Source organism: Macaca thibetana, chromosome 9 (genome assembly GCF_024542745.1).
Source record: "Macaca thibetana thibetana isolate TM-01 chromosome 9, ASM2454274v1, whole genome shotgun sequence".
Taxonomy (NCBI): Eukaryota; Metazoa; Chordata; class Mammalia; order Primates; family Cercopithecidae; genus Macaca; species Macaca thibetana.
In genome coordinates this window covers 343026-370948 of record NC_065586.1, presented here as the reverse complement: position 1 = coordinate 370948, position 27923 = coordinate 343026, and the positions used below count along the sequence as shown (strand labels likewise).

Here is a 27923-nt window from a genome sequence, read left to right as displayed (position 1 = left end):
AACTTTTCTTATTTTTAACTGAAAGAATCTGTTGGCTATGGTGCAAGTCAAAGTGGGGTCAGATGAGCATATTTGTGTAGTGATAAGTATGTGAACCCTAATATTTCTTCCATCTGCCAGTCCTACAGCCATTAGAAGTATCTTCGAATAAAGGCCCTAATGAGAACCCAGTTTTCTGAACACATCTTGGGAGGATTCTTTTTTTTTTTTTTTTTTCCTGAGACGGAGTATTGCCCTGTCACCCAGGCTGGAGTGCAGTGGCGTAATCTCTGCTCACTGCAAGCTCTGCCCCGGGAGGATTATTTTTATTCACACTTTCCTGAGATGTAGCACCTGTTTCCCGGAGTTGGCCTCAGATCCAGCCACATGAGGCCGACATCACCTTTCCAAGGACAGAGAACTAAGGCCTGTGAGTCAAGAAAGCCACTAGTCCAGGCGCAGCCAGGTCCCATCCGTGGGTCACCTGCGGAGGCCGTGAGGCCCACCGAGGACCTGCAGCCCTTTGCTTCCGGTGCTGTGTGTGGGGTCCACCTGTCCGATCCCTTTCTTTGTTGAGTGTGTATGCGTGTGTGTGTGGGCACATGTGTGTGAGTGTTGAGTGTGGGCACGTGTGTATGCATGGGCACATGTGAGAGTGGGGACACTGGGCACGTGTGTATGCATGGGCACATGTATGTGAGTGTGACTGCGCATCCGTGTGTGTGTGCATGTGTATGTGGGCACGTCTGTGTGTTGAAGGCTGCACGGGTTTCCTCCCACACAGGTGTGTAGGGTGAGACATGGTAAGTGCTGTTCTGAGTGCACTGGCCGGGGCTGAGCAGAGCTGTGCTGAGGGCTGGCGTCTGATGGGGCAGCGGGGGCGCTCTACACGTGCTGAGGAGCAGCAGGCCCAGCTTCACCTCGGCTGAACCGTAGCCGCATCCTCCCAGGCCTGCCGCTCATGTGGTTTTCAGTCTCTTATTTCTTAGGGAGTCTTGTTATGTGTATGATTTTATCATTTGGGATATTAAATCATGGGCAGACATTACCAGGGCAGGGTTTAGGGAAAGTTTGGCTCCTGGCCTGAGGTCAGCGTTCCACCCATAGCCATGAGTGACTGGCCTCAGCCGTTCCTCCGTCTTGTGACCGTCACGCATGTGCTCCTGCCTCGGCCCGGCACTTTCTGGCTCCGCGGAGCTGCCTTCCTGCTGTGGAAGCTAATGTCGCCCCACCTCTGTCCCTTACCTCTGCAGAGTTGGGACGTTTGCTAATGTCATGTTTACATTCACATTAAAGTAACTGATTAGGGCTTTCCTTGAGCAAGCACCGCGTGTGGGAAAAGCACCACAAGACGTCCCCGAGGCGGGTTCTGTCTGTCCGCCGAGCTCCCGACTACCAGACCTTGGGGAGCTACGTTGCGTGTGCTAGTTGGCCCGTTCGGCTGTTGCTCCATGAAAATTCCTCAGGGAGCTACATTACGTGTGCTAGTTGGCCCGTTCGGCTGTTGCGTGTGCTAGTTGGCCCGTTCGGCTGTTGCGTGTGCTAGTTGGCCCGTTCGGCTGTTGCGCCGTGAAAATTCCAGAGAGGCGTTTTCACTGCAGGTTTAAATCTACAGTAAGAAAAGTACTAGACACTCAAGAGACTACAGCTTTGAAATTTTGATGCTGCCTGATTCACCCAGGTGAAAGCATCACTCTTCAGCTCATGTTCTCCCGTTTTCAGGGAAACAGGTGGGAAGATCCACAGCCAGGCCTCTGATCACCGACAGCAACCGGGCCGTGTAGGGTCCATGCGGGGGAGGGGGGCGTCCACGCTGAGCCATCTGGGGAGTGAAGACGGTGACTTGCTCACTACAATGTGGTATTTTTAGTTCCTGGAACCCTGGCTGTTTTGGAGCTTTCAGTTTATTTTATGAATGAAATAATGGAAAACCCACACAGCTGGCACAGCTGGCAGGCGTAGAGAGAGTGACGTGAGTGCCTTGGCTGCCTTTGGGCAGATGGACAGGAGTGAGGACTGGCGTGGTCTGCTCAGGTCTGACCTTCCAAACCAGAGCTGGCAGCCTGGAGCCGCCTGTACCTGGTGTCTCCGGTGAGGCTGCACAGCAGTGGCCCGTTTCAGCAAGCTTCAATTATTTCGCTGAGACCAAGCTGTTCAGGGTGAGGAGAAGGTGACCCAGGTCTTCCTTCCTTTGGCTGAGGTTCCCTGCCTGGCACCCATGCCAGGTGTGCCTTCTGTGCCTTTGGTCTTTGAATGTTTCAAAGATCAGGCACTTGGTGTTAGTGTGTTAGAAGTGTTTTTTCAGACCCTGTCTGTTCCCTACAGTAATTGTGTCCTATGATCAGAGTCTTATGGAATCGGAGGGAACTGTAACAGCAGCCTCTTAATGTGACCCGCTGAGCACCAGCCCTGCACTGAGCACTTTCCATACGCTCTTCCAATTTATCCTCAACAAACCTGGGAGACGCCGTTCTTTCTGTCCCTGTTTTACCCGTGAGGACACTGAGGCAATGCCAGCTCACCTGTTCGGGGTCCCACAGATGCCAAGCAGCAGGGCTGGGGTTGGATCCCCGTTCTGCAGACTCCAGGGTCCATGCGAACCCTGGAGGGAGGGCCGAAGGCCGGGCGGAGCAGGGCGGGTCATGGATTCTTAACCCCTCTCTCTCTGTTGCCCTCTCAGGACGCAGGGAGCCAGCAAATAGGTTTCTTGCTTGGAAGCTGTGGTGTTACCGTAGCCTTGACTAGTGACGCCTGCCATAAAGGACTTCCAAAAAGCCCAACAGGAGAGATCCCACAGTTTAAAGGTATGCACCGAGGCTCCGAGAGCTCGCATGCCCACATCCTTTGTCAGAAGACGGGTGCGGGAATACGTCACCCCGCCTCGGTTTCAATCCTCTGTGGAATGAAACGTCAGTTGTGGACCCACAACTTTTCATGTGTTCACGTCCCCGATGACGCAGCCAGGTTGCCGGCCCGTGGGGTGACATGAAGGTAATGCATGGTGGAGGCTTGGGTGCTCTTCTGTTCATGTCTTAGATCTCATGAAATCTGGAAACACCAGAGATTCAATCTAGTTGATGTGTTTGAAAGGGTAGCACATGAATGGAGAGAAATTCTGCAGGCCTACTTTCTGAGTAACATTTAAAAGGAACTTGTCGTTTATTTCCAAGGTTGGCCAAAGCTGCTGTGGTTTGTCACAGAGTCGAAACATCTCTCCAAACCGCCCCGAGACTGGTTCCCACACATTAAAGACGCCAATAACGACACTGCGTATATTGAGGTGAGTCAGCCTCGGCCTCCTCCACTGGCCCTGAGTGTGGCCTTGGGAATTAATGTGTCTTTCCGATGGTTACTCGAGCGCCAAAATTCAGGAACTCGGAGACCTCAAGTAACCAGAAAAGCTGCCGTGACTTCCCAGCCCCACCTCCCTCGTGCTTTCTGTCTCGTTTCAGTACAAGACGTGTAAGGACGGCAGCGTGCTGGGTGTGACGGTGACGAGGACCGCGCTGCTGACACACTGCCAGGCCCTGACGCAGGCGTGCGGCTATACGGAAGGTGGGGTGCCAGACCCCGACTCCTTGGGACCCTGGTTCTAACCGGGACACCTGACACGAAGGCCACGTCCTTCCCACGAGGAGCTGTAGAAATAGTGTGACGTTTGTGCCCAGCTCCGCTGACGTTCACTTATTGCTGAATTAGGATATCAGCTCAGCCTGCCGTAGCAAAATACCACAGACATTTATGTCTGCGCAGCGCGGAGGTCTGAGGTCAGCGTGCCCTTGGGCAGTTCCCAGTGGGGGTCTCTTCTTGGCTTCTCATGGGAGGTGTAAGATGTGCGGTTAGGCGCCCATCCCGACGACCCCACTGAACGCGAATGACCTCCTGAAAGGCACGCTCTCCACACACAGCCACGCTGGGGCCCGGGGCTTCAGCATGTGGATTTGGGGAGACGCCGTGAACGCCATATGGAGCTTCATCCCGGGTGCACATGAGCATATCTTTAGTTGTAAGGAAAACACCCGTGTGTCCACCCGCCCTCCCGGTTGAGTCAGTCTCTGCAGGTCTCTGCTGCTGCGGTGAAGAATTGGTGGTGGTTACGTGTTTTCCTTCCCGCGGGTGGGCCGGTATGGGAGGCAAAGAGGGGAAGTGAGTGGAGGGAACCGTGGCAACCGCGCTGAAATGGCACAGAGAGGGGAGGGTGCAAGCAGATCCCGGGGACCCCCAGAGACTCCCGCATGGGTGCCCTGAGTCCTACTGAGATCCCCTGAAGCCTCCTGAGATGTTCTGAGACACAGTGATATGCCCTGAGGCCCTTTGAGACCCCTTCAGAACCCCCAGAGAACCCCCATGACCTCGAGAGCCCTTGGGATGCCCTGAGGCCCCTTGAGACCCCCTGCAGAGACCCCCTGAGACCCCCTGACAGGACAGCTGCAGTGTGCACCCTGCCTGGCATCTCTTTCTGGAACCTGACAAAGCCGCAGTGGCATCTGCCACTCCGCTGTGGAATGAAACACTTTTCTCTTTCTACTATTTTTATTCTCTCCCCATCCTCATCATCTCCCTTTTAAAAACAACGCACGTGTCTCGCGGGTGTTCTGATGTTTAGCCGTGGACTTTCCACACCTGGGGGTGCATTGCCCCCTGCTCCTTGCCCTGATAACACCTCCAAGGTCCAGGGCGGTCACTCTTGGGGAGGGAATAGATACATTCCCTCCTTGCTTCACTTTTTCCAAAAGGAACTTGGGTTGTCTCCTTGGGCCGCGTGTTGTGAAAGCCCCTCTGTCTGTTACCCTCCACACTTCAGCCTTTAGACGGGGAGACTGAGTCATGTGCAGGCAGCTACTGACCTTGGGGGGCCAGGTGACTTCCAGAGAAAGCTGGGCCTGTTCATGGCCAGGGTGCTCTGTGATAGTAATCCTCATCAAGCACGAGCTTTTAGCACCTTTTTAGAGCCCTCCCCCATAGTCATCGAATAGATTTCCCTCCCTGTCTTCCAAATTCCAGTGCCTCCTTGTTTTATTGCAACTCCAACCTTGGAGACTTCCAGTAGAGCTGCGTAGGTCCCCGTGTTGCCAAAAATCCACCTCCTCTGTGCACACAGGGCTCTCCAGCTGCAAAGCTTCCTTTCCTGGGAGACTCGTGAGGAAGTGAAAAGAAATCTTTTAAAGAACAAGGCAGGGAGGGGGAAACATATAAAAAGAGAAGGCACACTGTGTTTTAAGGCGCAGCCTGGAGAGCTGACGCTGCTCACTCGTGTGTCAGGATATCTGTCTAGAAACTCCAGGGTGACCAGCACTCAAACGGGTCTGCAGAATTTCCACCAAGATGCAGCAAAATGGGATTTTTCCAAGATCTGTTCTTTCCTGCGATGCAGTGTTGGGTTTTCTTTGCGTTTTGGTCTGTTGCTGTCCTGTCCTAAGAAGGAATCTCCTGACTCCCTCTTTTGTGCAGCTGAAACCATTGTGAACGTGCTGGACTTCAAGAAAGACGTCGGGCTCTGGCATGGCATCCTGACAGTAAGTGAGGTCCCCGGGCCGCGTCTGTCCACACAGGAGTCGCCCCCCGCCCAGCCTGTCCACCCAGGAGTCCCCCCCACCGCCCAGCCTGTCCACCCAGGAGTCCCCCCCACCGCCCAGCCTGTCCACCCAGGAGTCCCCCCCACCGCCCAGCCTGTCCACGCAGGAGTCCCCCCCCCCAACCCAGCCTGTCCACGCAGGAGTCCCCCGCCCCCCCGCCCAGCCTGTCCACGCAGGAGTCCCCCCCACCGCCCAGCCTGTCCACGCAGGAGTCCCCCGCCCCCGCCCAGCCTGTCCACGCAGGAGTCCCCCGCCCCCCGCCCAGCCTGTCCACCCAGGAGTCCCCCGCCCCCGCCCAGCCTGTCCACCCAGGAGTCCCCCCCCCCCCCGCCCCCGCCCAGCCTGTCCACCAGGAGTCCCCCCGCCCCCGCCCAGCCTGTCCACACAGGAGTCCCCCCCCCCGCCCCCGCCCAGCCTGTCCACCCAGGAGTCCCCCGCCCCCCCCCGCCCCCGCCCAGCCTGTCCACCCAGGAGTCCCCCCCCCCCCCCGCCCAGCCTGTCCACGCAGGAGTCCCCCCCCCCGCCCAGCCTGTCCACGCAGGAGTCCCCCCCCCCCCCCCCCCGCCCAGCCTGTCCACGCAGGAGTCCCCCGCCCCCGCCCAGCCTGTCCACCAGGAGTCCCCCCCCCGCCCCCGCCCAGCCTGTCCACGCAGGAGTCCCCCCCCCGCCCCCGCCCAGCCTGTCCACGCAGGAGTCCCCCCCCCCGCCCAGCCTGTCCACCCAGGAGTCCCCCGCCCCCGCCCAGCCTGTCCACACAGGAGTCCCCCCCCCAACCCAGCTTGTCCACCCAGGAGTCCCCCGCCCCCGCCCAGCCTGTCCACCCAGGAGTCCCCTGCCCAGCCTGTCCACCCAGGAGTCCCCCGCCCCCGCCCAGCCTGTCCACCCAGGAGTCCCCCGCCCCCGCCCAGCCTGTCCACGCAGGAGTCCCCCGCCCCCGCCCAGCCTGTCCACGCAGGAGTACCCCCCCCCCCCCGCCCAGCCTGTCCACGCAGGAGTCCCCCGCCCCCGCCCAGCCTGTCCACGCAGGAGTCCCCCGCCCCCGCCCAGCCTGTCCCACGCAGGAGTCCCCCGCCCCCGCCCCCGCCCAGCCTGTCCACGCAGGAGTCCCCCGCCCCCGCCCAGCCTGTCCACCAGGAGTCCCCCGCCCCCGCCGCCCAGCCTGTCCACCCAGGAGTCCACCCCCCCCGCCCCCGCCCAGCCTGTCCACCCAGGAGTCCCCCCCCCCGCCCAGCCTGTCCACACAGGAGTCCCCCCCCCAACCCAGCTTGTCCACCCAGGAGTCCCCCGCCCCCGCCCAGCCTGTCCACCCAGGAGTCCCCTGCCCAGCCTGTCCACCCAGGAGTCCCCCGCCCAACCCAGCCTGTCCACACAGGAGTCCCCCGCCCAACCCAGCCTGTCCACACAGGAGTCCCCCCTCCGCCCAGCCTGTCCACACAGGAGTCCCCCGCCCAGCCTGTCCACCCAGGAGTCCCCCGCCCAACCCAGCCTGTCCACCCAGGAGTCCCCCCCCCCCCCGCCCAGCCTGTCCACACAGGAGTCCCCCGCCCCCGCCCAGCCTGTCCACCCGGGAGTCCCCCCCCCAACCCAGCTTGTCCACCCAGGAGTCCCCCGCCCCCGCCCAGCCTGTCCACACAGGAGTCCCCCCCCCCAACCCAGCTTGTCCACACAGGAGTCCCCCGCCCCCGCCCAGCCTGTCCACCCAGGAGTCCCCCGCCCAACCCAGCCTGTCCACACAGGAGTCCCCCCCCCCCCCCGCCCAGCCTGTCCACACAGGAGTCCCCCCTCCGCCCAGCCTGTCCACACAGGAGTGTGCTGGGTGTCGGAATACAAATGCCTAGGTGTGCATACGTTTCACTTGGGCAAGCTGCTTCCTCCCACACTGTGAAGAGAAAATCATTACTGTTTAGAAGACCGATGTTGTCCACTAACGTGGTTCACGACTGCACCACAAAGCCAGTTGTTTCAGCAGCCACTGGTTTGAGGGTCTTGGACACATGGATTGAGGTTTATCTTCCTTCCCACACTTTTGGCATTCAGTATCTTAGCGTAACATCAAAGGTTGGTTGGTGTGGGGATTACTGTCCTGTACATCTGGTTAGCTGCATGTTCCTGTTATTTCTTGAGTCAGTGGGTCTGCTGTTGTGTTACTCTGTGGGGAAAAGTAGTTTACAGATTTGCCTTTGAGGATGGCAATCAGTGTGTGTTACAGGGAAATGATTGTCTCACAATCACTAGTGCCCTGCATGACAGTGCCGGGCTTGGGCACTTCTTATGGGGAAGAAACCTTATTTGTTTAAGGCAGGCTTGGCACTTAAAAGCTATGTGGAGCGTGACTGCTTAGATGCTCCCCCCATCTGTTTCGAATGTGGTAATTTTCACTAATTTTTCTTTTGAATATTTTCTTATGCTGAAGCTTCTTACCTTTTGGTGGTAGAAAATTCTAGTAGTTGTCACATGAGTGATGGGCATATGAATACAGGATGTGCCGTTTCTCGGCGGACCAGAAGTCATATGAAAAGGAGCCGGCAAGCATTTCCTAGACCAAATATCTGTGGCTCCAGAGCAGCCCACCTGGCTGCCTTTTGTGATACATGTGGGTCATCTCTCAAGTCTGATGCTGTTAGGTGGTGAGATGGAGCAGTGTGGTCCCAGCACCGTTGTGTGCTGGTGCAGTGGGGAGCCTGGCTTTGGGACTGGAGGACCTGGGATAAGGTGGAGCAGTGTGGTCCCAGAACCGTCGTGTGCTGGTGCAGTGGGGAAGCCCGGCTTTGGGGTTGGAGGACCTGGGCTTGTGTCTCAGCCCTTCATTTCTTAGCTTTGTGACTCAGGCATATCACACGTGCATCTAAGTCCCTTCTCAAATCTGAACCTCAGTTTTCCTATCTGTGAATGAGAACGACAATCCTATTTGACGTGGCTGGTGTGAGAATTATGTGGCCTAAAGTTTAAGCACCCACTCCACCTACACGTTTGACACATGATTCAATGATCAGGTCCTAAAGAACAGATCGCTACGTCACTGTTGCTGTTAGTCACTCTTGTCGTTAGAACCCCCAAGTTTCTGGCTGTGGCGTTGTCCGCACAGCCCTGCTTTTGAGGCCTCGTCGTGGGGCCGCCTCTCTGAGGGTCTCCCGCTGGTGGTACCAGCCTGCCTGCTCTGTGCTCTGGGGTACGGCCGGCAGCCCTGGTGGGTGTGAGTCTCTCCACTGTCGCATCTAAGGCGAGGTCTCTGAGCAGACAGCAGCAGCTTTTAAGATGCCCTCACAAACCCCAGCACAGAGTGGGGAGGGGGTTGCTGGAGCTCTGAGGAGGGAAGGCGCACGTCATCTTTCCGCTTTCATCTGGAGCTTCCTGAATCGAGCCAGTGGCTCTGCGGAGGGGTCTGTGCCCTCTTGTCTGCCCCCAACCCGTAGCCTACAAGACTGCAAGGATCCTAGCCGACTGCACAGCCCGCCAGGTGGTGCCTGGTCTGACTGCTGTGGCGTGAGGCAGGCGTGAGTCCCAGCCTCAGCGTGCAGCAGCATGCAGCCGCGTACAGGTACTAGCCAGTGTGTCCTATTTATTTTTGTCAGGGGTCTCAGTCTGCTGCAGCCAGGCCTGGCCAGAGCCAGAACGCGAGCTTCCCTCCGGCCCGCGTTTCAGCCTCCTCCTCCGGGCCCGTGCAGCCTGGTGTCTGTGATGCTCCCTGAGAGCTGCTGCTCCTCCTTCCCTGGGGGCCCATGCAGCCTGGCGTCTGTGGTGCTTCCTGCGAGCGGCTCCTCCTCCTCCTCTTCTCCTCTTCCTCTGGGGCCCCATGTGGCCTGGTGTCCACGGCACTCACTGAGCTGCTCCTCTGCCATGCCCCTCTGTAGTTGCCGTCCCTGCCAGCCCCACCCTAAGGAGCCTCCAGGGGCTGTGCGGCCTGGTGTCTGCAGCACTCTGAGGGCTCCCCCTGCCCCCGTGCGGCCTAGCGTCCCTGCCACTGGCTGAGAGCTGCTCTTCTGCTGCCCCTCCGTGCTCACCCTGCGTGTTCCTGTGTTGATTGCAGAGCGTCATGAACATGATGCATGTGATCAGCATCCCGTACTCGCTGATGAAGGTGAACCCTCTCTCCTGGATCCAGAAGGTCTGCCAGTACAAAGGTGGGTCTGGCCGGGCGCGGTGACTCACTCCTGTAATCCCAGCACTTTAGGAGGCCAAAGAGGGTGGATCACCTGAGGTCAGGAGTTCCAGACCACCCTGGCCAATATGGAGAAACCCCGTTTCTACTAATAATACAAAAGTTAGCTGGGCCTGGGGGCGCATGCCTATAATCCCAGCTACTTGGAAGGTTGAAGCAGGAGAATCTCTTGAACCCAGGAAAAGGAGGAGGTTGCCGTGAGCCGAGATTGGTATTAAAAAAAAAAAAAAAAAACAAGGCTCACGGGGGCTGGGTGACAGTGATTCTTCACCCTTCCCCGCCACTCACGACGATCTCTCTCTTTCAATAGGGGGCGATCTGACGGTGGCACGTACCAACCTATTTCTGTTTTTCTTTTAGCGAAAGTGGCGTGTGTGAAATCGAGGGATATGCACTGGGCGTTGGTGGCCCACAGAGACCAGAGAGACATCAACCTCTCCTCTCTGCGGATGCTGATCGTGGCGGACGGCGCCAACCCCTGTGAGTGAGGAGCCGTGGGAACGAGGCAGGCTGTGGAGCCTTTTTTTATTTTTTTTCCCCCCAGGTTTCATTCTTTATACTTTGATTTTTCTTTTTCTAATCCTTATCTTAGTAAAGAAGTTGTCTTAAAATCGCCAAACCGTATCTCTCACTCTGGCCGGGAGGTACAATGGCTTAATAAGGACAGACATTTGTAGACTCCACAGCCCTGGGATTCAGAGGATGTCTTGATTCTGTAGAGAAAGTTCCTTTGGTGACCCTGTTTCCCTGCATGTAGAACGGTGCTTAAGTCATAAACTTTCATGAGGGTGAAATGAAGTAAGCCCTAAGCAGGTAATAAGGAAATATTCAGGAAATATTTGACTGCTCGTACTTTACGGTCTGTAGTGGATTTCTTGATCAGTAAATTAATTTGTCATTTTACATGTAATTTCATTATCATATTCTCTAACAAAAATACTCAGATGAAGTAAATTAGTGGCTCCACAGAATACTATAAATACACCTTGAGAAATATTTCAGCCGACTGAAACGAGAACCTAGCTAGCATGCTTTTGTGAGAAAAGTATATAAAACTTAAAAGCCGAGTGAAATTAATGAAAGGTTTCTGACCACATTTATGAAATATGCAACATTTATGTTTGTAAGTTAAAACAGCATAAACTCATTTAATACCAGATATACAAAAGCAGACTCATAAACAGGTTTTATAAACAGTTTTCAAATATAAAATTTCAAAAATCCTGAGCTAATTTAATAAACAATTGTTTTAACCCATAACTCTACAAAACAATACATCTTGCATAAAGGAAAGTATGTCTATATTTGGACGTAGTTTAGCAGGTATGTTCTTGATAATTATGCCTCGACCTCATCATTTAATAGAGAGGAAAGTTTTCTTCATTTGGTTTAGATTTACCCCTGTCTTGGAACTTCCATACTGAAAACAGTGGAACAAGTCTCAGAAAAGTTACTAAAGTAAGTTCATCTGTCAGAAAAGGGGTCATAAATGTGGAGGTTGAGTTCTTTAAATTCTTGAGTTCTGTTTGAGAATGACCACTTTCAGTGTAACATAAATAATAAATTGTATTAAATAATTTTCCATACTGCCTAGATCCACTTGTGCCTAAATCCCACCTTCAGAACGGTTTTCTGTGGTGGGATTTTGTAATCAATCACAGTGCTTCAGCTGTCTGACCATTGTCCCTCTTTCACTCTAGGGTCTATTTCATCTTGCGATGCATTTCTCAATGTCTTCCAAAGTAAAGGCCTTCGACAGGAGGTCATCTGTCCTTGTGCCAGCTCGCCAGAGGCCCTCACTGTGGCCATCCGGAGGTACTGGGTCCTGTCGATTTACGTAGCTAACCTAGAGACAGTCCTGATTCAGCAGCGAAGGGAGATCAGGAAATCCTAACGGTGAACGCTGAGGGTGAGGGTGAAAGCGGGACCTAACCTTTCAAGATGAGTTTATTTCTGTTTTTATGTAGATTCATTCGTTAAAAAACATGTATCACTCTCTGCAGTTTCACCGTAATTCCTTAATAAGTGGAACTGTCTAGAGGTTCATGGAATCATAATATCCTGTTCTTGCAGTTGGCAGAAATTTACTCCGATTTCCTCGTGTGTGTCAGTCTCTGGTTTCATCTGGGGTGGGATAGGAATTTACTCCGATTTCCACGTGCGTGTACGTGGAAACAAGAATGGAATGACCCTCCTCTTCCCCACCACTGGGAGTATTGCTGTGGACACACTGCCCCAGACCCCCGCACCACACCTCCTCTCTCGCCACACGTCCTTCTCTCTCGCCACACGTCCTTCTCTCTCGCCACACGTCCTTCTCTCTCGCCACACGTCCTTCTCTCTCGCCACACGTCCTTCTGTCTCGCCACACCTTCCTCTGGTTTCATCTGGGGTGGGATAGAGTCCGTTTTCATCAGCCTGCTTTTCTTGCAGTGCTACTGACTTCCATGTGCTGTGGGATTTACTGGTATATTTATTTTTTCATTGTCTGTCTCTGGTGTATAGTTGATGCCTGATGCATATTTGAGTGAATGAAAGTAAAATTTAAAGTAGGTAAATTCAGAAAGTTGCCTCTTGTACAGTTTGCTCTGACAATCCCATGTCATTCACCAGAAGTGAAGCCCAAACCTCACGTGTGTTTATGCACGTGATATGCACACGCTTGGCATTTTACATAAATGGAGCCATGTGTGCGTTTGGGTTTTTGTTTTCATTTTACTTGGTTGACGTAGGTGCCACTGACGGCCTAAATATGCTGTTGTAGCATCTGCCGAGAACAGGCTCCTGCAGAGAGGCTGCGTTCCTGTGTCGGCTGTCACCGGCCCACCCAAGGCTGGTCCAGAGGAAGGTGTGGCGAGAGAGGAGGAGGTGTGGTGTGGGGGTCTGGGGCAGCGTGTCCACAGCAGTACTCCCAATGGTGGGGAAGAGGAGGGTCATTCCATTCTTGTGAGGTGAGCTCTGGAGTGTAGATGAGTGCAGGAGGCCTGCTTGCAACAGGCTTCCCATAGCAGTGTGTGGTTTTTAAATTATTATAGGCAAAACTGTGGAAGGGCAGGCATTGACCGGGACACAAACAGAAATAACAAGAGCAGGATGTGTCTCCCTCCCACTGTCTCGCCCGGTGGTGCACGTGGGCACATAAATCAGGTCGGCTGCAGCCTGTACCCTGCGCAGTGTCTGGAGGAGTGGTCTCTGGACACGGCCCACCGTGGGTTACAGCAGCCTGTCTCCAGAGCTACCTCCCTGGCGCTGGCTTCAGTGCTCTTCTCGGGTGTGCCTCTCTCCTCGGGTGTGCCGCTCTCCTCGGGTGTGCCGCTCTCCTCGGGTGTGCCACTCTTCTCGGGTGTGCCACTCTTCTCGGGTGTGCCACTTTTCTGATTGGCGTGATTGGGCTCAACAAATTGAAGGACTGAGAGGGATTAAAAGATACGATTTTAGCATTCCAAGTTGAATTAGGAACGACAGTGTCCCGAAAACAAACAGCAGCCCCCCGAGTGTTCCTGTGCCGGTTCTCCCTGCCGCCCGTCATTCTCAGTCTCATCAAGACTGTCTTTTTATGTCGTTATCATGCATATGATGCAGAAACTGTTAAATGCTGATGCTTTACAAAAGAATAATCTGTATAACTGGCCATTGCACTTGGACTCCCTAATTGCCTGAGATGAATTAGGCGGCAACTCTATCTCAGTGGTGAAAATCTTTAGGACAGAAACCAGTGCTGGTCCTTAGAACCTGTATCTTTCGTTACCCTGATGTTTAAGTCACTTTTGAATAAATTTGATGAAAGGAGCACTTGTACTTGCATTTCCACCAACACACCCCTCTCTGCATCGTTGTCTGCACGTGTGAACAGAAGGAAAACTTCCCTCTGTGCTGGGGTCTCCGTTGTGTGCCGTAGAAGGGAAACTTCCCTCTGTGCTGGGGTCTCCGTTGTGTGCCGTAGAAGGGAAACTTCCCTCTGTGCTGGGGTCTCCGTTGTGTGCCGTAGAAGGGAAACTTCCCTCTGTGCTGGGGTCTCCGTTGTGTGCCGTAGAAGGGAAACTTCCCTCTGTGCTGGGGTCTCCGTTGTGTGCCGTAGAAGGGTTGGGACAGATGCGTGTTTTTGGAAAATGAGCCGGCGACTGTGAACTCGGTGTACTCTGTCTTAAGATTTGAGGTGAACTTTCCACGTAGGAGAGGCCAGAGGCCAGGTTATTAACTGAAAAATGGCTTTCGTACGTTCTATAAAGCTGCTTTAAGTGAGGTCTGGCAAGGCTTCCCTGCAGGTTCTGGCGTGAGAACAAAATGAATGCCTTCTTAAATGTCGTCGTGTCCAGCATGGGAGGCAGTACAGTGCTCTCGTTTTACTTACTCCTTATGTTTTTTAAAGAACAAAAACAAGTGCTACATTCCCCTGTTTTGTTGCAGAGAAGGGTCTGTAGAGGATGGATTATGCCTATTTGAAGGGGTTCTAGGATGGGCGTTTCCTTTGTGTTGGGATCTAAGCATTTGTGTCCTGCGTGTTAAGCATCTTCCAGGGAACAGCGTCTTCTGTGTGAACCATCTTCCAGGGACAGCCCCTGCTCCTGGTAGCGAAGCAGAGACTGAACTTCCAATGCTGAGTTGCAGCTGGTTGCTTGTTTGGCTTTCGGTCTGTTTAATTAAAAAAGGATAACGATTATCTGCAGTAGAATGCAGATAAAATTGCAGATACGCATTTGCTTACTATTTGTAGAATTTTGGCCCTCTCTGGAATATGTGTCACTTAGTGATTCTCTTCTGCAAAAAAAAAAAAAAAAAAAAAAAAACATAAAAGAGTAGATAAATCAGAAGCTGAGGCACTCACAAGAAAGCCACCCAGGGCTGCAGGTGCCAGCAGGGCCGGGCGTGGACATCAGGGCTATGAGTCGATCTTCCAGGCTGTCAAGGGCCAGGGCCTTCAAGAGCCCCAGGTCTGACAAGGGTGCCCGCAGCCTACTAGCTGTGGAGTATCTTAATGTCACTCTTGCAAGCAACATAGAATGTCTGTCATGCAAAACAGAGCACATTGGAAGGTTTCAGGGCTCACAGGATCGATGGAACCTCCAGTGTCCCGCTTGATAAAGAGGCAGGATGCACGGGCGCTTCCAGGAGCAGTAGCAGCCCTGGTGATGGGGAAGGGGTTCGGGTGGGATAGGGGGTCACAGCGTACAGAAGCCAGCAGCGGCTGTCAGGGGTTGTGGGGGGGTGCGGCGCATGGGAGCCAGCGGCAGCCCTGGCGATGGGGGGGTATGTGGGAGCAGCTTGGCACCTGGGCTCCAGGTACTGTGCCCTCCCTCAGGTTGCCCAGCACTGGAGGCAGGTCACTGCTGGAACTTACACAGTCGGTTCTCCCCTCAGAGAAAGGCCAGTTGCCAAAAAATGACCAGCACTCATTGTAGGGTGGTTGAGATTCTTTGAAAACATGAGTCGGAGACCTTGAAGGGGCAAGGGCTGGAGACGTGCCTGTCCTCAGGCATGTCTGTGTTCACATGTGTCTAGGCATGTCTGTTCACGTGTCTGTGTTCACGTGTGTCTTTATGCATGTATAAAGACGTGTGTCTAGGCATGTCTGTTCACATGTCTTTATGCATGTCTGTTCATGTGTCTAGGCATGTCTGTGTTCACGTGTCTGTGTTCATGTGTGTCTATGCATGTATAAAGACATGTGTCTAGGCATGTCTGTTCACATGTCTTTATGCATGTCTGTTCACGTGTCTGTGTTCACGTGTCTTTACGCATGTATAAAGACGTGTGTCTAGGCATGTCTGTTCACATGTCTTTATGCATGTCTGTTCATGTGTGTCTAGGCATGTCTGTTCACGTGTCTATGTGTTCACGTGTGTCTTCATGTATAAAGACGTGTGTCTAGGCATGTCTGTTCACATGTCTTTATGCATGTCTGTTCACGTGTCTAGGCATGTCTGTGTTCATGTGTCTGTGTTCACGTGTGTCTTTATGCATGTATAAAGACGTGTGTCTAGGCATGTCTGTTCACGTCTTTATGCATGTCTGTTCACGTGTGTCTAGGCATGTCTGTGTTCATGTGTCTTTATGCATGTGTTCATGCGTGTCTATGCATGTTCATGCATGCTTGCCTTTCTTCATGGCTGTCTTCACCTGTGTATGTCTGTCTTCATGTTTGTATTAATGTGTGTGCCTTCGTGTGTGTCTGTTTTCACCCTTGTGTTCACGTGTGTCAGCCAAGTGGTGGCAGGAAATCACCTGCTCTAGTGAAGTCTGCTCAGTCTTCCTATGTGAGCTGTATTTTCACCCAGGCATTTAAAGTATTTTCTTCTCTTTAAAACTGTCACTGTCCTGTTATATTTTGTGTTTTCTCTTTACTGATATTAGTTTTAGAGTAGGAAATATTGGGGAAATAGGGGTTTGTGGTGCCTAAACTCATCAGAAATTTTTTAAAGGACAAATTGCAAGGTAAAAACCAGGAAACTGTTTCCTGGCTACAAGTATCCCCTTAACCTCCTGCTGTCTGAGTCTGTTACCATCTCTCCCTAAACTTCCTGCCATTTGAGTCTGTTACCATCTCTAGAATGTAGATGTGACAGAATTGATTTCCTTAAAGCTACATTGTGAAAATGTTTATTGAACTGAAAAGCTTAATTTTTAGCTTTGTAACTACAAAGTATTATTTGTATATCCCGATAATTTAGTAACAAAAGGCAAAAATTCATGTGAAACAATGAAACAGTAATTCCAGAAAAGGTAAAATCTTGCCTTTTGCTCCCTTGTCACAACAGCCATCTTCCATTTTTTGAAAGTGTCCAAGCTAGAAGTTAGCCGGGAGAAAATCGAAGAAGAGGTGTCCACAGGGAGAATGGTGCTGTCTGGTGCCCACTGGGTGCGGGTGGTGCCTGCATGAGTGACAGGAGAAAACAGCATAGCTCTGAGACAAAGTGGTTCCAAAGTGAGCCCTTCTGACTGCTCAGAAAAGTCAGACCCAAGTTCCAGAATCCAGCATGTAAGGGAAAGCAAGATAAACTGTAATTTTATCTAAAAAGCGGGATAAAATTTTGAAATTCTCTATAGAATAGTCTTGAGATGAAAATCACCTGAACTAGAGCATGACCGTTAGGCAGCATTGAAGAGCAAGCCAGGTTTTCCTGTTTAATTTCACCCGACCACCTGCGTTTGACAGTGGGTTCTGTTTTTGTGGTGAATTACACGAGAAGTTTGCTTTGGCAAAGGTTCGCAGTGCAGTGAGAAAATAGAGGAGGGGCCTCCCCACAGGGTCCCCCCAGTTTCAGCCCGTAACCTCCCCTGGAAACAAAGGTGGCCAAGGCTTATGAGAAACAGTTTGCAAAAAAGTTTATATAGTGTGATCCTATTTTTGGTAACAAAACATTAAGTATCTGTAAACAGTATATTCAGTGCCAAAAAAAGCTGCGCTACACAGGGCGGGCGAGGCGGTGGAGATGGGCGGCTCACTGTGCTGCGCCACGCAGGGCGGGCGAGGCGGTGGAGATGGGCGGCTCACTGTGCTGCGCGGCTCTTAAAATGGGCTGTTTTTCGTGGGCATGCATTGCTGCTATTAGGGAAAAGGAAGAATGTTACATTAAATCAACTCATAACTTAATACACTGGCTGCTTTTACGTCGTATCTTTTCCTGTTAAAAATCAGAGCCTCCGTTATCTGTTGTGGTTTTGAAAGTCTGTCACAGTGAACGTTGTACATGCACGTTTTTCACTGAATTTCTCCTTGTGGTGCAGAAGTGTTTCCCGAAAATATTGTTTCTGCTAAAATGAGTTCACAAGCTTACCTGCTCCCTGTCCTTTAAAGGGCACTTTTACCGGGTACTATGAGTGTGTAAGGGCATTCTGCTGCTGTTGAAGCGTGGCCCGGGGAGGAAAGAAAGCAGAGGACATGCTCTGTGTTCTGTGTGCCCAGGCACCTTCATCAGGGCTGATTTACATTCGTCTAAAAGAAAAACCTTTGGTGGTGAATGGTGATTCAAGACCAGAGCGGCTACCCTGTTTTTTTAAAAAAGACACTTCCTCGGGGCTCTGGCTGCTAGTTCGGAAGGGAACATCCTCCACTCTCAGACAGGCTTCCCAGTAACTTCTCATTTTGTCTGGAACCCGAATGCGTCTTCCCAAAGAAGCAACGTTGTGCAGGTGCTTTGAGGCCAGCGTGGGAAACGGCAGGCGTGGGATGAGCGCCACCTCCTTCCTTCTCTGTGCTGCTCTGTCGGGGAACAAGGTCAGCCTAGGGCCTCCTCTGTGAGGTCGGCCTGGGTCCTCCTCTGTGTGGTGGGCCTGGGTCCTCCTCTGTGTGGTGGGCCTGGGTCCTCCTCTGTGTGGTGGGCCTGGGTCCTCCTCTGTGTGGTGGGCCTGGGTCCTCCTCTGTGTGGTGGGCCTGGGTCCTCTGTGTGGTCGGCCTGGGTCCTCCTCTGTGTGGTCGGCCTGGGTCCTCCTCTGTGAGGTCGGCCTGGGTCCTCCTCTGTGTGGTCGGCCTGGGTCCTGCTCTGTGAGGTCGGCCTGGGTCCTGCTCTGTGAGGTCGGCCTGGGTCCTCCTCTGTGCGCGCTCTGTCGGGGGCCAAGGTCGGCCTGGGTCCTCCTCTGTGAGGTCGGCCTGGGTCCTCCTCTGTGAGGTCGGCCTGGGTCCTCCTCTGTGCCCGCTCTGTCGGGGGCCAAGGTCGGCCTAGGGCCTCCTCTGTGAGGTCGGCCTGGGGCCTCCTCTGTGAGGTCGGCCTGGGTCCTCCTCTGTGAGGTCGGCCTGGGTCCTCCTCTGTGAGGTCGGCCTAGGGCCTCCTCTGTGAGGTCGGCCTGGGGCCTCCTCTGTGTTCATCTCGCGCCAGCTTTGTGACGTGGGTGGGGCTTCACCTTCAGCCCCTTCAGATTCCTCGTCTGTAGATGAGAATCACAGCAGTAGCCCCCTCAGAGGCCCGTGTGAGCACTGAGTGGGTTCATACACACAAAGCACTTAAAAACACGCCTGGTTCGTAGTAAGAATTCAGCAGGTGTTGCTGCCGTTACCGCAGTTACATGACTATAGGCGTGTTTTGTGTGATCTGTTGCAAAGACAGGCTGTGTAAAGATTGCTGGGGGGAGGAGGGGTCTGCAGCTTAACTCTTTGTTCTCCAAATGTGCTGCTGCTGTTAAGCTGAGAATTACTAGATTGGAGAGAGCCCGTGTAAGATGAAGAAAAAGACCCTCGTTAACTCGCTTGCCTCAGGGATTCAGCAAATAACAGGCGGCACTGAAGCGGTGCAGGTGCAGTGCGGCTCCTCTGGTAAGCCCTAGAGCTGGAGGCTGGTAAGGCCTGTTTACTGCTTGATCTGTTTGTTTTGTGTTAATGTCCTGAGCCTGGCCGAGCTCTGCTTGTGGTCAGGAGTAGCAAACTGGACGTGTTCATGAAATTTATAGGAGCTGCTGCTTCAAGGTGTTATGCAGGCAAGGCTTATGGAATGTTTTCCAGAGGCTGGAAACGCTGTGACAAGTCAACAGTGCAAACGGTTTGGTGGAAGCCGTAGTGTACATTCCTTGTGAGGCCACATTGCAAGGTCTGGCCTGCTTCTCTCCTTTTTGTTGGTCTGTTTGCGTTGTTATAAAGGAATATGTGAGACTGGGTAATCTATAAGGAGAAGAGGTTGATTCTGGCTCACAGTTCTGCAGGCTGTAAGAGAAGCATGGCTCCAGCATCTGCTCAGCTCCTGGGGAGGTCTCGGGAAGCTTACATCAGGGCAGAAGGCAAAGCGGGAGCCCGTGTGTCACATGGTGAGAGACTGAGCGAGAGGGAGGGAGAGAGGAGATGCCCAGCTCCATTCTAAACAACTAGATCCCATGTGAACTCATGGAGAACTCTCGTGTTACCGCGAGAACAGGCCCACCTCCAGCACTGGACATCACCATAGAGAGCTCTTGCGTTACCACGAGAACAGGCGTGCCTCCAGCGCTAGATATCACCATAGAGAGCTCTCGCCTTACCGCGAGAACAGGCCCGCCTCCAGCGCTGGACATCACATAGAGACTCTCGCGTGACCGCAGGCCCGCCTCCAGCGCTGGACATCACATAGAGAACTACTCTCGTGTGACCGCGAGAACAGGGCCGCCTCCAGCGCTAGATATCACCATAGAGAGCTCTCGCCTTACCGCGAGAACAGGCCCGCCTCCAGCGCTGGACATCACATAGAGAACTCTCGCGTGACCGCGAGAACAGGCCCGCCTCCAGCGCTGGACATCACATTTCAACGGGAGATCCGGAGGCAACAAAACATCCAGACTCTGTTGTCCTTAGTTTTCTTTTCCTTTTCCTTTTGCACGTCATCGTGGTGTTGTATACGTAGCTCTGTGTTTTGCTCCTTCCATGTCTCCAAGAGTGGATGCTGCCTCCTTACATTCCCAGAGATCACGGAGACGGTCCCTCCTGGAATTCATATTCTTCGTGAGGCACACGAAGCCGCTTGGTCTTGAACATCATTTCACCTTGGAACTGAGTGTGGAAGTTGATGAATGGGCGGATACCTTTATCAGCCATTGTTTAGTGTACTGATATTGATTCTTCAGGTGGATGTTTTTAAATCCCCTTGAATTTTGCCTGTGGGGACTGTTTCTTCCCTTCCTCACCTTGTCTACCTTCTTGGGATTTTTACTTCCTAACAAGGTGTTGATGGAGGTAAATATCATGTAACTTGCTTAATAATATAGGGAACACAAATTGGAACAAGTGATGTTTTACTCAACAAATTGGGAAGCATTTTAAGTGTTGGCAAGAGTGTGCAGAGATGGGCACTGCCGAGGCAGCTTGGCGCTGTGGCCAGATGCACAGATCCTGAAGCCAGCCTGAGACTGGCGCTGGCTTGGCTCTGCAGCAGCGGCCTTGGGCAGCACTCAGCCCTCCTCACCCTGCCCGTCTGCTAAACGGTGGGGTCATGATGCTGCTCCCATCTCCACAGGGTTACTGTGCGGAGTAGGTCATTAAATATATAACCACGACCCCAGACAGCCAATGTGAGGTGCTTTTCTAGTAGATGAGGAAATAATACTCCTGTTCTGTTAGTGGAGTGCAAAATACGTTCTTTTGGGAAGGTATTTAGGTGGTCTTAAAATTTTAAGTATATGTGCTTTTTGATCCTCCATTTTCTTTCTAGATACACATGTTACAGGTATATTTCTGGCTGTATAAAAATTGAATGAAAGAAAATATATGATCATATATTGATGTTACTGAACACCATGTGACAAACCAGCTGAATGCAGTGGTGCACACACCTACACAGATGTACACCCACACACACAGACAGGGAAAGATCTGCAGGTATGTTTAGTGACGAGACTGAGTTTTAGAATGTTGGGTGATTGGACCCAACACCAGGTCATGGGGGTGATGAAGTCCGGCAGAGTCAAAGGAATGAGAAAAGACAGTTTGAGAGAGAAAGTGGGACCAGGGGGCCATTGCGAATATGGAGGCTGTGAAGGGCCTGAGCTCTGGACGTCCAGACTATTTATTGGTGATCAAAGAAACAGGTGTCGAGAATGTGGCAGTCGAAAGGGAAAGCACATGGTCTGCAGCTGTGATGGTTTAGCATTTCCTTTGAAGCATGTGGAACATACTCTGCTACTTGAGATACTGGAGAGCAGGTTCTTTTAACTCAAGATACATTCGATCCTGGGAGAGCAAGGAGCCAGCGAATCTAGACACGTTCCAGAGGCCACGAGCCCTGGATTCTGTCCAAGCCACGAGGGGTTTTATGCCCTGGGCTTAGATAACGGTGCATCAGGGTAGCCTTCCACTCTTTAGCACAGAGCTTGGTGTTCCAAAGGCCATGAGGAGCCTGGACCCTGGACATGTTCCAAGACTCTTTTACGTTATGTCAGACATGCAAGCCCTGCCTCAGCTTCTCCCAACACTCAGCTTTTCCCAACACTCAGCTTCTCTGCCAACATAGAAGCAGCAGCATCTTGATTCTGCTTTTCTTTAAAAGATCAATGTGGTGGTATACATACATATTTTATACTTAACCTTATATCTAGGAGTCTAAACTTTGACATATAAAAATCTCCATAGTGGTTATCTGTGGGGCACAGGATTGGAGCAGAAACAGGCACTTTCCCTTTGGACTGTGATGTTTGCCTTGTTCATAGTAAGAATGTGCTCACGTTGGTTGCACTGTTTGCTTCTAAGTTTTTATAAAAAGCAGTAGACTGATGCCCTCAGTGTCCTGGGAATAGAGGCTGTGCTCTGGGTCTGAGTCCTGCCAAGCCCCACCGCTCACTTGGGTGGTGAAGTCAACCTTTCCGTGCCTGAGTCTTCTCATCTGAAATTGGGGAATAATAGCCATAGGCTTGTGGTGGGTTTTGAGTCCCTATGCATGAAAGACTCAGAACCATTTGGCACACGGAGGGTACCACTGGGGCATTGGTTTGCCATCTGGAGGGGGAGGCATCAGCACCACCAGGTCAGAAGTTAAGTGGTGGCCCCGGACACCATGTCGGTGGGGCTGTGAGGCTGCCTGTGTGTCAGGAGCACCGCACTTCTGTGCCCGGCTGTGTGTGTGCTGGGAGCACCGTGCTTCTGTGTCCGCCTGTGTGTGTGGGGGGAGCACCGTGCTTCTGTGTCCGCCTGTGTGTGTGTCGGGAGCACCGTGCTTCTGTGTCCGCCTGTGTGTGTGTCGGGAGCACCGTGCTTCTGTGTCCGCCTGTGTGTGTGTCGGGAGCACCACGCTTCTGTGCCTGGCTGTGTGTCCGCCTGTGTGTGTGGGGGGAGCACCGTGCTTCTGTGTCCACCTGTGTGTGTGGGGGGAGCACCACGCTTCTGTGCCTGGCTGTGTGTGTGTCGGGAGCACCACGCTTCTGTGCCTGCCTGTGTGTCCGTCTGTGTGTGTGGGGGGAGCACCACGCTTCTGTGTCCACCTGTGTGTGTGTTGGGAGCACCACGCTTCTGTGCCTGGCTGTGTGTGTGTCGGGAGCATCACGCTTCTGTGCCTGGCTGTGTGTCCGCCTGTGTGTGGGGGGAGCACCACGCTTCTGTGCCCGCCTGTGTGTGTGTCGGGAGCACCACGCTTCTGTGCCTGGCTGTGTGTCCGCCTGTTTGTCCGCCTGTGTGTGTGGGGGGAGCACCACGCTTCTGTGTCCACCTGTGTGTGTGTCGGGAGCACTGCGCTTCTGTGCCTGGCTGTGTGCCAGTGTCTTGCACATCTGCAAGGAAGGAAACCCAGGGCCATGCATTTTCTCCGACTAGCAAGAGAATCTATCAAATATGAATAAATGTACAGTGGCAGGTTAAATTAATACAAGGTTAATGTCGCTAATATGAACATATTCAGCCTCCTGTAACTATCATTGTGTAAGCATCATTGAAAAGTTCCTATAGCAAATGCAATTTGTGATCTTAAGGTATTATTAAATGTGCAAGTCTTATTTCTCATTAACTGTGTTTAAACATAGAAAAGAGGATCTTGGCCAGGCACAGTAGCTCACACCTGTAATCCCAACACGTTGGGAAGCTGAGGTGGGCGGATCACTCAAGGTCAGAAGTTCGAGGCCAGCCTGGCCCACATGGTGAAACCCTGTCTCTACTAGTGATAGCAAAAAAATTAACTGGCTGTGGTGGTAGGTACCTGTAGTCCCAGCTATTCAGGAGGCTGAGGCAGGAGAATGGCTTGAACCCGGGAGGCAGAGGTTGCAGTGAGCCAAGATCGCACTATTGCACTCCAGCCTGGGTGACAGAGTGAAACTGTGTCTCAGAAAAGAAAAAGGGAGGGAAGGGGGATTTTGTAATTGAGACAACAAAACACACATGATGGGGCCCTAAGATAACTTTTCCTCCCAGCCTCTGGCCTGGCAGGTCAGTGTTTTGAATCTCGGCTAGCCCAGCGTTTTGATTTCATGTGACTTTTTAAAACAAAAATAAGTGTACCTTAAATTTTTATCACTCAGTTAGTGTATTCGGGCTCTTGTAACAAAGTACCATACAGTGGGTGGTTTAAACAACAGGCACTTGTCTCAGTTCCGGAGGCTGGAGTCGGAGACCCCGAGCTGCCACAGGGCTGGGCCTCTGGAGGTGCTGAGGGAACCCGCCCCAGGCCTCACCCCGGCCTCAGGTGCTCAGCGATCCTGGAGGGGTACCTGTCACTGCAGTCCCTGCCTCCATCATCATGTGAGCTGCTCCCTGTGTCCGGGCCTCTCTCTCCTCTTACAAGGATCGAGTAATTGGATTTAGGGTCCATTCTAACCCAGTATGACCTCATCTTAACCTGGTCATAAGATGGCCCTGGCTTAAGGTGGTTCAACCTGCGATTTTCACCTTTACAATGGGTTTATCAGGTTGTAACCCCATTGTAAGTCCAGGGGCATCTGTCTCTGCACAGGCCCTGCTTCCAAATAAGGTCACAGATATGAGGGGTGATCTTTTGCAGGGACACGATTCAACCCAGAGCAGATACTGAAGCTCACAGTTCCTGACTCCCACATCGATCTTTGTAGAGGACTGTTAGGGTGAGGGAATGGTGGCAGGACCACTGACAACACTTTTCATTTTGAAGTTTTGGTTTTTTTGAAGTCTCTGGGAAGTAAAGGCCGGGAGAATAACGTAAAGCCCAGTGATTTGAGCTCACGCCATCTAGGTGGTTCCGTGTGGGTTTTCTTATTTGGGCAGACTTTTCTTTTCTATCTGGTTAGCTCTATCCTTTTTGATTCTTACATCTAGAATAATTGTTTCCAGAGTCTTTCGTGCTTTTTTCAGTTATACCAGTTACTTCATTCAAATGAGATCTCCTCTTGCAAATTTTAACTTTTATGTTGCCTCATTTATGTCTTCACTTTCATTATAAACCATAATATTTTAAAGTTAAACAGCAAGCTTAGGTTCAGCTTTTAAGTCTGAAGTGCATTAAAGATTTATATATGGAAAATTACAGAAACAAATGTAATGTGTACCTAAATTGTGGTGACTCACTTAGATAACCATTGAGGAATTGTTAGTTTTCAGGAATATAATCCATGATCTTAGAGATTTTGTTCACAAATTCAGTCAGCAGATATTTGTTGCTAGACATTTTCCAGGGCTGGGATGCAGCAGTGAGCAAAACAAACTCAGGAGAGTTGGGTCTGAGGGAGGAGAGTCAGAGGTGTGTGCTGTGGGGCGGGCACCTGGGTGGGGAGTGTTTTCTGAGGGGATGAGAAGTCCCCAATTTGAGCCAAACTCTGGAGACGCGGAGGGAGAGGGCCGTGCGGGGGTCTGCCGGAGGAACGTCCTGGGGATGCGGAGGGAGAGGGCCGTGCGGGGGTCTGCCGGAGGAACGTCCTGGGTAGCAGCGAGAAGCAGCGCAGCAGCCCCACGGCGGGAGCAAGCTGGGGTGTCCGGCAGAGGAGGGGGGGCGGACCCAGAGTGGTGCACGTGTGCGCAGTGGTCTTCTGAAAACTGCCTTGTGTGGACCTCCTTCTCCTGACCCACAGTGCATTCTATAGCTTGCCTGCCACCCAAATAATTTTCCTTAGAACTTGGCAGCCAGAATGGCACAGCGTAAATCTTATTTTAGATTCTTATATATAAAATTGGGCATACGCCCAGACAGCCTGCCTCTGAATTGAGGCTGGACAGTCGGGATTTCCATCATTTCTGTTCAGCGGTTCTGCCTGTGTTCTTGGAGTGGATGCACCCGCTTCCAGACATTTGCGAAACTGAAGAGCAGACTGTGGAGTGAGCAGGAGCTGGGAGGAGAGAGAGAGCCGGTCTGTGCAGGGCCTGCATAGACAGGGCAGGAGAGGAGCTGCCTTCGTAGTTTTCGGGTATTCTTGAGATTCCCTGGGAACGCAGAGGCGGAAGCAATAGACTCGCCACCAGCCTTTCATAAACAGAACGAGCACCCCCTAATGCGGCCACGTGGGTGGCCGGCCCTGTTCCCAGGGGCCCAGCCTGCTGCGTGTGTGCTGACTGCACAGCTGTGGTTGTGATGGCTTATCTGCCCCTGCATATTGAAGTTAAAAACTGTCGTTACAGGCCCACGGATGACAGTAACCAGCCCCCGGGCCGGGGCGTCCTCTCCATGCACGGGCTGACCTACGGAGTCATTCGTGTGGACTCGGAAGAGAAGCTCTCCGTGCTCACTGTGCAGGATGTCGGCCTCGTGATGCCTGGAGGTGAGTGTGCGTCGCGAGCCACACAGATGAACCAGTTATTAAATGCTTTTCTAACACACATCACCAAAGCCCACACTCCCACGTTCCCACATTCCTGTGGTGTGTCCTCGGGCTGAGAGCCTCACTCCCAGTCTTCTGAAGTCCTTGTCAGGCTTCAGACGTTTGAGGCAGTGTTCCCTGTCCTGGTAGACGATCGAGAAGATGGGGAAGGGCAGCTTTGCACACTGGGACCTCAGGCTCCCCTTCCCTGGAAGGCTTCGGGGCCAGTGCAGGGTCCACACTGGTGCTTGGACAGCTTCCCTTCTCTGCCCCAGAGGACGTGCCCGTCGATCACCCTAAGACACCAGCCAGAGTGGGAACAGCCAAGCTTGGCTTCCCCCAAGGCAGACACATGTGAAAACCAAGGAGTGTGAGTCTGTGTGACCATGAAGCCTGTTTTCAGCAGTAGAGCCCTTTTTCCAAGTCTCAGAAGCCTTTTCCACAGATGCGTGAGGAAGCGCCCAGCTGCAGGGCCCACCGTGCCTCCCACCAGCCCCACCAGGAGCTCCCAGGCACCTCCCAGGAGCCACTTTACCATTCTCAGGGTGCACACACCTGGCACTCAACTCATGGGGTCACTGGCAGCATCAGCCCCTGGCTCTCTGGCCCCTGAAAGGGAACCTGGCTCTTTTCTCAGCTGGGAACCCCAGAGCCTGTGTCTCCTGCTGAGCCCTCCAGGCATGGGGTGTGGGCTCAAGCCCAGCAGGGTAGCCATGCCCGTGTGAGCAGTGCTGCCACCATCAGCAGCAGGTGCAGGACGCCAGGTCAGGTGGGCCTCAGCAGGGACCCCCGCCCCGTGGAGTCTCACAGAGGCAGACCCCTCATGCCCCTTCATGGTGAGCTGCGCCGGGGCCAGGCGCTCCAGAAGCTCTTGCCTTTCTGTTCGCCCGGTTTGGCATAAAAGAAATGAAGGCAGCCCTGGGCTTCCCTCTGCCTCACTACCGCAGTTCCCTGTGGACGCCCTCCAGCATCCCTGCGGCTCTGCCTCTGCTTCCAGCCTCCAGCCCCTGTATCCAGCCCACTCCCTGCCCCCCAGCTGTGGCCAGGCCCCCTGGCTCCATTTCTTTCTTTAATACCTAGTTTTCAAATAAATGGAGCTTCATGGTGAAGTCTTCAAAAGGTTCTGAAGGACACAATGGAAACACTCCTTTGTGACTGTGAGAGCAACCGCAAGCTTCCCAGGCTCCCTGTCAGAGGCACCTGGGGCTGTGGGACAGACGCGTGCGCCCCGCACCCCGTGTGTGTTCTCTGCCCTGGGTTTGGGGGTTTTCTCACATCATGATGGAGCACTGCCTACACACGCATATTTTATATCTTGGGGTCCTTTGTCAGCACGTAACGAGCTCCGTGCTGTTCTCGAGGCGGCGCAGTACTACATTGTGGGAGCACTAAGGTTATTTGAGCCTCCCCTGTTTGGGAATTTTCCCTCTTTTGCTGCTACGGTGAGTGACCCCCTCGTGTCTAATAGAAACAGTTCTCGAAGTGGGAGTTCTGTTTCAAAGAGAACTACCGATGTAGCTTTTATGATGATTGTCTTTTCCAAGCTTGTGAGGCTTTACACCCTGCCGAGCGGTAAACAGCAGCACTTCTTTCTCCACTCCCTTATCCGCCCTATTACCTGACTTTTATTTTTACCAATATGATGGGTGAAGAATCTTTCAGTGTAATTTTAATGTGAATTTTTCTTCCTGTGAGTTTATGTTTCCGCTGTTCCACTTCTTAGACACCCGTACTCCAGCCCAGCAGGTACCGGCTGTTTCAGGCTCTTTCTAAACAGTTCATCTGTCACTAATGCACACCCCACCCCTCTGAAGCATGAGGCTCTTGGCGCCCTAATCAGATTTGTGGCTTGCAGTTGGGGGCTACGTAGGACGTTGTTGTTCAAAGCATCAAAGTGTTGGTGGTACAGACCAGTGAGAACTGATCAGCACTGAACCGTGCGCGAAGCGCTCCAGTGGTGTTCTCGGAAGGACTCACCTTGCATGGAGCATGAAATCGAAGGTTCAGATTTCCCTAAGACATTAGAGGCTTGATTTGCAGAGTTCAGGTTGCACCACGTTGCTGATGTACGTGTG

The 27923-nt window shown here is 52.7% G+C and overlaps 1 protein-coding gene across 2 annotated transcripts in view; it reads left to right on the top strand.

Annotated features, from left to right (window-relative positions):
* DIP2C (disco interacting protein 2 homolog C) overlaps window positions 1-27923 on the top strand; it is an 840898-nt gene that overhangs the window by 727933 nt on the left and 85042 nt on the right. For both annotated transcript variants that reach the window (XM_050805453.1, XM_050805454.1), the window contains 8 exons: window positions 2660-2783; window positions 3150-3259; window positions 3432-3534; window positions 5431-5495; window positions 9583-9676; window positions 10075-10194; window positions 11415-11529; window positions 25670-25809. In XM_050805453.1, the coding sequence (XP_050661410.1) occupies window positions 2660-2783; window positions 3150-3259; window positions 3432-3534; window positions 5431-5495; window positions 9583-9676; window positions 10075-10194; window positions 11415-11529; window positions 25670-25809 (871 nt within the window). The remainder of the gene's footprint in view (window positions 1-2659; window positions 2784-3149; window positions 3260-3431; window positions 3535-5430; window positions 5496-9582; window positions 9677-10074; window positions 10195-11414; window positions 11530-25669; window positions 25810-27923) is intronic.